Raw genomic sequence first — 11,582 nt, 5'->3', positions numbered from 1 at the left:
GCTGAATCTACACCACAAACAGTGACAGAAATCTTCACAACAGAACCTAGCATAATAACAACCTTACCACCAGTTACTGGAATTTTCACAACATCAGAAAGTTCTGGAGACGGCTCTGGAGACACTGATACTACTCCACAAACAGTGACAGAAATCTTCACAACACCAGAAGAATCTAGTGCAATAGCAACAACATTACCACCAGTAACTGGAATTTTCACAACACTAGAAAGTTCTGGAGAAGGCTCAGGAGATGGCTCTGGAGATATTGAGACAACACCACAAACAGTGACAGAAATATTCACCACACCAGAGGGCTCTGGAGACATAATGACCCCATCACAAACAGTGACAGAAATCGTTACAACAGAACCTAGCATAATACCAACAATACCACCAGTAACTGGAATTTTCACAACATTAGAAAGTTCTGGAGATGGCTCAGGAGAAGGCTCTGGGGACATTGAGACAACACCGCAAACAGTGACAGAAATATTCACCACACCAGAAGAATCTAGTGCAATAGCAACAACATTACCACTAGTAACTGGAATTTTTACAACATTAGAAAGTTCTGGAGATGGTTCCGGAGACACTGAAACTACGCCACAAACAGTGACAGAAATCTTTACAATGCCAGTAGCATCCAGTGCAAAAGCAACAACATTACCACAAGTAACTGGAATTTTCACAACATTAGAAGGTTCTGGAGAAGGCTCTGGAGACACTGAGACTACAGCAGAAACAGCGACAGAAATATTTACAACACGACAGAAATCTTCACAACACCAGAAGAATCTAGTGCAATAGCAACAACATTACCACCAGTAACTGGAATTTTCACAACAATAGAAAGTTCTGGAGAAGACTCAGGAGATGGCTCTGGAGACATTGAGACAACACCACAAACAGTGACAGAAATATTCACCACGCCGGAGGGCTCTGGAGACATAATGACCCCATCACAAACAGTGACAGAAATCGTTACAACAGAACCTAGCATAATAACAACATTACCACCAGTAACTGGAATTTTCACAACATTAGAAAGTTCTGGAGACGGCTCAGGAGAAGGCTCTGGAGAGATTGATACTACATGGCAAACAGTGACAGAAATCTTCACAACACCAGAAGAATCTAGTGCAATAGCAACAACATTACCACAAGTAACTGGAACTTTCACAACATTAGCAAGTTCTGGAGATGGCTCTGGAGACATTGAGACTACACCACAAACAGTGACAGAAATATTCACCACACCAGAAGGCTCTGGAGACATAATGACTACAGCACAAAAAGTGACAGAATTTTTCACAACAGATCCTAGCGTAATAACAACATTACCATCAGAAACTGGAATTTTCACAACATTAGAAAGTTCTGGGGACGGCTCTGGAGATGGCTCTGATGATATTGAGACAACACCGCAAACAGTGACAGAAATATTCACCACATCAGAGGGCTCTGGAGACATAATGAGTACAGCACAAACAGTGACAGAAATTTTTACAACAGAACCTAGCGTAATAACAACTTTACCACCAGTAACTGGAGTTTTCACAACATTAGAAAGTTCTAGCGATGGCTCTGGAGAGATTGAGACCACACCACAAACAGTGACAGAAATATTCACCACATCAGAAGGCTCTGGAGACATAATGACTACACCACAAACAGTGACAGAAATTTTCACAACAGAACCTAGTGTAATAACAACATTAACACCAGTAACTGGAATTTTCACAACATTAGAAAGTTCTGGGGATGGCTCAGGAGACATTGAGACTACACAGCAAACAGTGACAGAAATCTTCACAACACCACAGGACTCTAGTGCAAACACAACAACATTACAACCAATAACTGGAATTTTCACAACATTAGAAAGTCCTGGGGAAACTGAGACTACACTACAAACAGTGACAGAAATATTCACTACAGCAGAAGGATCTGTTGATGCAGAAACAACATTGCCACCAATAACTGGTGTTTTCACAACCTCAGAAGGTTCTGGAGAAGGCTCGGGAGATAATGAGACCACACCAGAAACTGTTACAGAAGTATTTACAACACCGGAAGGATCTGGAGAAATTGAAACACCTCAAGCATCAACACCATCAATCACTGAGGTGATTACAACGACAGAGGGCTCTGGGGACCTTGGGACAACACTTCAAACTGCTACAGAAATATTCTCAACATTAGAAGATTCTAGTGATAAAGAAACAACAATGACATCCGTAACTAAAGTTTTCACAACACCAGAAGGCTCTGGAGAATTAGAAACAACGCCACCATCATTAACTGAAGTTTTCACAACAACAAAAGGCCCTGAGGAAAGTGTGACAACACTGCAACCTACTACAAAAATGTTTACATCCCCAGAAAGCTCTGGTGAATTAGAAACAACATCACAATCAGTAACAGAAGTAATTACAACTGCTAAGGGTTCTGGAGACATAGAAACAACAAAACAAAAAGTTACTGAGATGTACACTACCACAGAAAGCTCTGGTGACATTATGACCTCACCACAAACACCAGAAGGGTCTGGAGACATTGAGACAACCCATCAAATAGCTACGGAGGTCTATACAACACCTGAAGGCTCTGAAGAAGTACCATCAACACCACATACAGTTACTGAAATGTTCACAACAACTGATGGATCTGGTGATGTTGAAACAACCCCACAAAGATTTACTGAAAGATTGACAACACCAGGAACTTCAGGAGAACAGAAGACAACACCCCACACAGATGAGTCATCAGCCACCACGGCATCATTTACAACTGTATTCACCTCTGCGGGACCTGGAGAGATTCAAACACCAGAAGTAGTTACTGACAAATACACAACAGCAGAAGCATCAGCAGGTTATACAACACCAGATCTCTCTACAGGAGAGTCATCATCAAATATGTTGACAACACCTGAAGATAGACTGACAGCTTCTGATAGTGTGACAACACCTGAGGAAATCAGAAGCACTGTTACAACTCAAGCGTGGTCAACTAGTGGTATATTTCCTACAGAATTTTCAACAACCAAGGTATCCCTGGAACCAGAAACTGTTACTGCATTACCAGCCTCCACCCAGCAGGTCACTTTAACAAAATTAATTACGCCAGGTGGATCTGGAGAACCTGATGTAAGCACCACAAAAGATTTAGTTCAAAGTTCACCATCATCATACTCTACTCTGGAAAGTAAAACACATCCAAAAACTGATTCAGTCATTATCACAACTGCAGAGACCTTAACCACTAAGTTTATGTTCACTACACCTTGGTCAACAGCCACCAAAATTACCACTTCTATTCCATTCACCAGTATTGCAGTAACTACTATCAGTGATACCACAACATCCCCAACAACCATTTCTCCAATAACAGCCACATCATTAACAACCACTACTTCAACAACCTCATCTTCAACAGTCATATCTCTGTCAACCTCAACTCCAACAACCTCATATTCAACAACCATGTCTCCAACAACCATAACTCCAATAACTTCATTTTCAACAACCACATCTTCAACAACCATATCTCTAACAACTACACCTCCAACAAACATATCTCTAACAACTACACCGCCAAAGACCACAGCTCAAACAACAACACCTCCAACAACCACATCTCTAAAAACCACACCGCCAACAATCATATCTTCATCAACTATACCTCCAACACACACATCCATGACCATTTCTTCAATAACTGCATCTCCAACAACAGAATCTCAAACCATAGTATCTCCAACAACTGTGTCTTCAATACCCATACCAACAACCATATTTTTAACAACTACACCTGCAACAAGCACATCTTCAACAACCAAATCTCCAACAACACCATCAACCACAACTTCAACAACTACTCCAAAAACATCAACAACTGCACCTCTAACAACCACATTTCAAGAAACTGTATCTCCAACAACCACCACAAGCCCTGTTGGCCCAACAACACGTAAGTGAATATTTGGTTATGCATCAAGAAAAGAATGTTGAATGTTCTCTGTGGATGTACCAGTCTAAATGATAAACGAATATAAATATAAATTGAAAATATAAATATGCCTGATACAGGTTTATCACCATAGGATACAAAAAATCAACACTAATGAAGGCTCCAGGTATAAAATATAATATGTATAACCAGTGCAGGAATTTAGGAGAATCTCCACAAAAGACGCTCCAAAAGCATAAGCAATCCTGCAATAATTTCAACCCTGAACTGAGGCTTGTAAGCTTCACTTTAAAAGTAAAAGGTTATTCACACATTTTACTGTCTTGTGCCTATTGAACTTTTTTGTTTTTTTTTCCCACAGCGGTTTGTCTAAATGGAGGTTACTATGATGGAATTAAGTGTATTTGTCCAGACGACTATTATGGAACATTGTGTGAGACATACATAGGTTCTGACAGATTTCCTGACAGAGTTCCTATTGGTAAGCTCTTCCTAACTGGTTACAATATTGGCTTGAAAATGACAGGGACAGAGTTATTTTTTTGCAATTAGCGTTTTTTTTGTAACTAAAGTGTATTTAAAGTTTTATTTTTTCACTTTTACTTTTTTTGTATTTCATTTACGTTTATTCAAATACACTATTTGGAATAAATTGATATTTCTGAGCTATGTGAAAAATGTATTTATATTTCCTGTAGGCAGGACAGTAGCTGCATCAGTGCTGGTGGACTTGAAAATCACTAACAGAGCTTTTCAGCCTGAGTTTCAGTTATTAACAAAGCCCTATACTCTATATTTATTACTTGCAAATTTGTGAATTCACAAATTTTCAAATGAAGTTCTACAAACTACTAGAATAAAATGAGTAACTTCTCAGAATCCTATATATAACATTGTGTATGTTGCATTCTTTCTTTAAAAGATTTTGACATTACTCTCTGTTTTCCTTTATAGATGGGTACCTATTATTCAAACAGTGATGGGTATGTTGGAGTAGAGATTAAAGAAATAAGGTGAGATTCTTTCACCATGTCATAGCTTTAGAGGCTCATAGCAAGTGACATGATATGGTTCTCCTAAAAACTGGTGTTGGGCTGAGGGGGGGGGGGGGGGGGGGGGGGGGTTGGAGTATTAATAAACTACTGGTTCTACCCCAATCAACAGTCAGTTAAAAATGTGTATTTAGCATTACTGAACCTACCAAGATATCCATGCTTCCATCCCACCACAGGGTCTTACAGTGAATTGTGTACGCTGCTGTCAGATAACGGTGTTTGACTTATGAGTACCTGCACACTCACAAATAAAAACTCCACGCATATGAGTAAATGAAGCAGTAATAAATGAAAACATTTATGAAAGTCAAGTTCTCCTAAAGAGCAAACTTGTAGATCAATGCAACATGTTTACTTAAGTTTCCCTCTATAGCAGCACACGCTAACCTTCCACCAAAGCATAACTAGTTGTTCGTTCTGGATATGGAGAAGTGTGTAGCATCTTCTTATCAACCCGAATAACACAGTACTGGTGCTTTTTAATAGCAGTTCAAGGACTAAACCCTCCAGGGAGCCTAATTTTATCAACACTATAGGCCCACTGTTATAAAGGCAAGGAGGTCAACTGGTAATGGTCAAAAAATAGGTAGTAGCTACATGGAAAAAAGAAATCAGTATACAACTAACACAGAATACTCATTGGGCTTGTTTTACTAAAGCTCTCCACGACTGGAGAAGGTAGGCCACCATGGGAGAGCCTGGGTGATCAAGCAAACCTCAAATGGATTTGGTTAAACATTTGCCAAAATATAGTTTTGGTAAATAACCAAGGTTCTCCATGATGGTCTATCTTCTCCAGTCTTGGAGAACTTTAATAAATCAGGCCTGTTATCTCTAGGTTAAAACATATATCCTTTACTGGCAATCAATTTGACACATTTGAAAAATGTAAAACTTTGTGTAAAAATAAACCCAACCTAACACAATCAGTTTTCTGTTCTTAAATGAATAAAGTCCATATCTAGGCTTCCCCTCCCATTGCACAATCAGCCCCCACCAACAAACAAATATCATAAATTTGGATTCTTGTTTTGTGCATTTTTCTGATAGGCCCGGAGGTGGCTCAGCTAGGAAAGCAAAAGTCTATACAAGGAGCACTCATATATCTGTTGAGGGTATGTTTGTGAATCATGCCGTCGTCTTGCAGTTACCATTACAGGATGATGTGAATGTGACCGCCAAATACAATGAAGCACTGCAGACAATAACAGAGCAATTAGATTTACTCAAGGACCAAAACTGCACAACTGGAAGATGTAAGTATTTCCTTTTTTGCCCACCTTTCATTCAGCAGCTCTTGCCTTGTCTGCATAAATACATTCCTAAAAAATTGCAATCTTTAGCAAAAGTTTTTATTATCCATCTGGATTTTCCTTAGACTGAGATAGTTTAATCCCTCTGTGGAAGGCCCAAGTATGAATTCTCTTCTCTTTTTCCCCAGCCATCAGAATGGAGCTTTCTAAATTTGTTAGGTCGAGAGGCTGCAATAGGAATCTATCTATATCGGACATTTGTGATTATAAAAAAAGAAGATAGGCACAGGATACATATGGTTGCGTCATCTTTAAACCAGCATCTTAGTTCTGGAAGTAGATGGTAATCCTGGATGATTCTAAACTCCTCCTTTCTTCTGGAGGTAAAATCAGATAATAGAATTGTTAGAAAAACTCTATGATGGGAAATAAATACCCAGCAATGTTACATATACATAATACTTAACATGCATGCACACAACTAGAACAATATCTCTAATGACTAGTCCACTTTAGATATTTAAATCTCAATCGCTATCTATTCTCTGTGGAGATTAAGTGAAAGACCTGACCTGCCCACCCTCATCCTTGGTGATTTTAATGTTGCAATGGATGAGCCCAACCTTCCCTCCTCAGCCAAACTGCTCTCCATTACCTCCTCATTTGGACTCACACAGCACATCAATGGCCCCAGACACATAGCCGGACACACTTTAGACCTGGTATTTTCTAAACTCTGCAACCTCACCCTCCTTGATAACTCACCATTTCCCCTCTCTGATCATAACCTTATCACTTTCAACCTATCAAACCCTTGCCCTCCCTTGCCACATCCCAGACTTAGTCAATGGCAGAGAGATATCCGTAACCTTGAAACAACCTTTTCTCAAACTGCCTTGCGTCCCCAACCCCCTCTCTCTCCCCAGATGAAGCTGCCACCATGTTAAACCACCCACTTTCCCTGGCTTTGGATAATGTTGCTCCTGCCACCTTCCGCTACCCCCGCCCTGCCAACCCCCGACCCTGGCACAACAATCACACCAAACAGCTACAAAAGTCTGTTCGTGCAGCTGAGGACAAGTGGAGGAAATCTGGCCTCAGCGCTGACTTCATGGACTACAAAGCCCAGCTTCAAAGCTTTAACACAGAGCTCACTGTCACCAAACAAAATTATTTCTCTGCAGTCATTTCTGCTCAAGCCTCCAACCCACGCAACCTCTTCTCCACAATTGACTCCCTCCTTAACCCCACACGTGCTCCCCCCACAACATCCTTCTCTGCCCAAGACATTGCCACCTATTTTAGAGATAAAATAGACAAAATCAGACATGATGTCTTTGCCCACCGAGCCACTCCAGCCATACCCACCCCTTCCACCTGTAAATCATCACTGGCCTCCCTCAGCTGTGTTACTGTGGACGAAGTCTTAACTCTTCTCTCATCATCTCCGCCTATTACATGTCCACTTGACCCAATTCCCTCTGATCTACTCCGGGCCCATTCCTCCACCCTGGCCCCTGCCCTAACCAAACTATTCAACCTCTCCCTTTCTACTGGTAAATACCCCTCAGCTTTTAAACATGCCATAATTTTCCCTATCCTAAAGAAACCCTTACTGTACCCCTCGCTACCCTCCAACTACCGCCCTATCTCCCTTCTCCCATATGTCTCCAAACTTCTTGAACGCCTTGTCTACAAAAGACTCACTTATTACCTGAGCACCAACTCTCTCCTTGACCCCCTCCAGTCTGGTTTTAGAGCTGCCCACTCCACTGAAACAGCCCTTACTAAAGAGGCCAATGACCTCATCAGAGCTAAGTCTCAAGGCAACTTTTCCCTGCTCCTTCTCGTTTCCTCTGCTCTGATCTTTCTCCCTTCTCCTTGATCTGTCTGACCGCTCCTTTCAAGTTTCTTTCAATGGTAAATCCTCCTCGCCCACTCTCCTCCCTGTTGTTGTTCCCCAAGGGTCAGTTCTTGGACCGGTCCTCTTTTCTCTGTACACCTCCTCTCTCGGTAGTCTCATATCCTCCTTTGGCTTACAGTACCATGTGAATGCTGATGACACTCAAATCTATCTGTCCACCCCTGACCTGTCTCCCTCAGTCCTGGATAAGGTCTCATGCTGCCTGTAAGCCATCTCATCATGGATGTCTGACTGATTCCTGAAACTCAACCTGGATAAAACAGAACTCATCATCATCCCCCCCTCAAATTCCAAATCTCCCCCTGACATATATCTAACTGTTAACAACACTGTTATTTGGCCCTCCCCTCAGGTACGTTGTCTTGGTGTCACCTTTGACTCGGCCCTCTCATTTCCCCCCCATATTCAGAACATTTCCAGGTCCTGTCAATTTCATCTACGCAACATCTCCAAAATCCGCCCCTACCTGTCCCCTGAGACCACCAAACTCCTTGTACATGCTCTTATCATCTTCCGCCTGGACTACTGTAACATCCTCCTCTGTGGTATGCCACTAACCCGACTCTCTCCTTTACAATCTATTATGAATGATGCAGCCAGGCTCATCCATCCTTCCCTCTGCTCCTCTTTCACTGCATCTCTTTGTAGTTCACTTCATTGGCTTCCATTTCACCTTAGAATCAAATTTCAGCTCCTGTGCTTTCCCTTCAAATCACTACACAGTTACTGTCCCACTTACATTTCTGACTTGGTAAAAAAATACTCCCCCCGTCGCTCTCTCCGCTCCTCCAATGACCTACTAATGACTTCCTTACTCATAACCTCATCACACGCACGGATACAAGACTTCTCTAGAGCTGCCCCAACTCTCTCGAGTGGTCTTCCTCGTCCTATTCAGGTTGCTCCTACTTTCTGCTCATTTAAAAGAGTGCTCAAAACCCATTTTTTCAAACTTGCCTACCCGTCTTCTTCTGTCTTTTGAAACCATCACTACTTCCCCACTACATATCTCCCATCCTATTGTGTGTGAAATTCCCCTACCTACTAGACTGTAAGCTCTTCGGGGCAGGGTTTTCTCCTCCTGTATCACTGTCTGTATTAGTCTGTCATTTGCAATCCCTATTTAATGTACAGCGCTGCGTAAAATGTTGGCGCTATATCAATCCTGTTTATTAATATTATTATTATTAATAATAATAATAATAATAATAATAAAAGAAAAGTAATCTTTACATGGACAAGCACATGTCGATATAACAAGTTGATATGGAATCATAAACAGATGGATTTATAAGGAAAAAAAATTCCCAATTGCCCAATTGCCAAATTCTTAAAAATTCACAATTTCCAATGTCCTGGAGCCCAAACCTTTAAAAAACAAAGGCATTTCTATGTTTTTATTTTGAAAGGTTCCATTTATGTATATGTTTTCTATGGAAGGACAGTGGAACCAAACAAATCATTAAAAAAAATGGATTTTAACATTTTTTTTTAAATAGAATAGAATTCTGTGACACTGGGCCTGATTTAATAAAGCTCTCAAAGACTTGAGGAGATACACTTTAATCAGTGAACCTGGGTGATCCAGCAAACTTGGAATTGATCTGTTCCAGGATTGAATACATTTGCTTAAAAATAGCAATATACTTTTAAGAAATCCATTCTAGGTTTGCTTAATCACCCAGGTTCACTGATAAAAGTGTATTTTCTTCAGCCTTGGATAACTTTAATAAATCAGACCCACTATATCAGGGCATTCTGAGATAATGGACATGATTTATTAAAGCTCTCAAGACAGGATAGACAAAATAGACTACCATGGGAGGACCTGGGTGTTCCAGCAAAGGATCTCCCATGATAGTCTTTCTTCCCCAGTGTTGGAGAGCTTTAATGGATCAGGCACAATGTGTCAGAAATATAAAATACAGAGTAGGGTGTTATCTTTTTAGGATTCCTAAAATGCTCAACTGGGGATGCTCAACTTGGGATGATCGATCATGAAAGATTGTTTCCAGTGACAATCCTCTGACATTCATCGGAATCTGTATGAGGCTTTAGGCTACAATGAAGATCAGGGTTTTTTACTAACAACCCTAAAACACACTTTTCAAAGGTGTTGATTAAAAATTAAGAGGGCCATGTGTGCCGATTTACAATATGGTACCCAACTGCTCTATTCAAATGAGGTTTCTGACCACTTTTGGGTATATGCGGTATAGCAATCAAAGCACTAATCACTACCCCCCAAGATATCATCGTTTTATCAATCTGCATTAAAAATTGAGAATCGATACTAAGATATTGGATACTTTTTTTTTCTATCAAAGATTCACTTGACTTTTACCATGTTTTTTACATTGGATTCAATTATAAAATGAATAGATTATGAGTAAATGTTGATTCATATACGTTCTTAGTGAATCCAATGTGAAACAATGAGCCTGATTTATTAAAGCTCTCTGGAGAAGATACACTTTCATCAGTGAAGATGGGTGATCCAGCAAACCTGGAATGGATCACCCAGCTTCACTGATGAAAGTGTATCTTCTCCAGAGAGCTTTATTAAATCAGGCCCATTGCTTCCTTTACAGTCTTGGAGATCCTAAACAAATCGGGCCTATTGTGTACATTTAGGGTAAACGATGGGTGAAAAAAATATAAGTATGCCCCAATTTGTCAGAGTTTTGGCCTCCATGCTCTTACATACAGATGGCCTGGTCTAGAGATAGTTAAGGTGTAATATGGAAACCACAGATACCTATACACATGATATGATATGATTGACATGATAAGGGAAATACTATATCATATCATATTACCTAATTTCCTTATTTTATCTTTATAGCTCTATTCTGTATTGATAGAAACAGTTTGGCTATCACAGAAGTGGAACCACCAACTGCAGTGGGTAAGACATTTTTTCACATCTATTCATGCTTGCCATTGCAATGTTTCCAATATACATAATAGCCTGAGTGTGCCTTGACTTTACAGAGCTCTGCATGGACACACTTCCCAATGGAATCAAAGAATTTTACAGCCCGTACTTTTCCACTGATGGCCTGACTTGCATATCTGACTGTGATCCTTTGTCTAAGAAATACGCAAGCTGTAACTATGGAACTTGTCAAATCCTGAACCAAACTGGACGTGCATGCTTGTAAGTATTGACTCCAAATCTCTGCAAGGTGCCGCTCTGGTGTATAGTTAAGCATAACTGAGTCAGACTTGCACCCCTGATTTTTGAAAAAATAATTAAAATAAGGCACTCACCCGTGAATAAGACATCCCCCGATATTTGATCCTGTGTGTGTCTCCTTGATGCTGGCTGCAGCACGTGTCTGCTCCTGGCTGCAGTGCAGAGTGAAACTGAAA

General features: G+C 40.5%; 1 protein-coding gene across 1 annotated transcript in view; it reads left to right on the top strand.

Annotated features, from left to right (window-relative positions):
- Window positions 1–11,582, top strand: part of LOC140322307 (uncharacterized) — a 37,762-nt gene that overhangs the window by 23,499 nt on the left and 2,681 nt on the right. Inside the window, exons 3-9 of the mRNA XM_072398886.1 lie at window positions 74–703; window positions 775–3,975; window positions 4,337–4,456; window positions 4,674–4,743; window positions 6,081–6,286; window positions 11,053–11,115; window positions 11,202–11,367. Coding sequence (XP_072254987.1) covers window positions 74–703; window positions 775–3,975; window positions 4,337–4,456; window positions 4,674–4,743; window positions 6,081–6,286; window positions 11,053–11,115; window positions 11,202–11,367 — 4,456 coding nt within the window. The remainder of the gene's footprint in view (window positions 1–73; window positions 704–774; window positions 3,976–4,336; window positions 4,457–4,673; window positions 4,744–6,080; window positions 6,287–11,052; window positions 11,116–11,201; window positions 11,368–11,582) is intronic.

The sequence above is a fragment of the Pyxicephalus adspersus genome, chromosome 2 (genome assembly GCF_032062135.1).
Source record: "Pyxicephalus adspersus chromosome 2, UCB_Pads_2.0, whole genome shotgun sequence".
NCBI lineage: Eukaryota > Metazoa > Chordata > Amphibia > Anura > Pyxicephalidae > Pyxicephalus > Pyxicephalus adspersus.
Note: the sequence above shows the minus strand (reverse complement) of the source record. Positions and strands in the feature narration are given on the sequence as shown.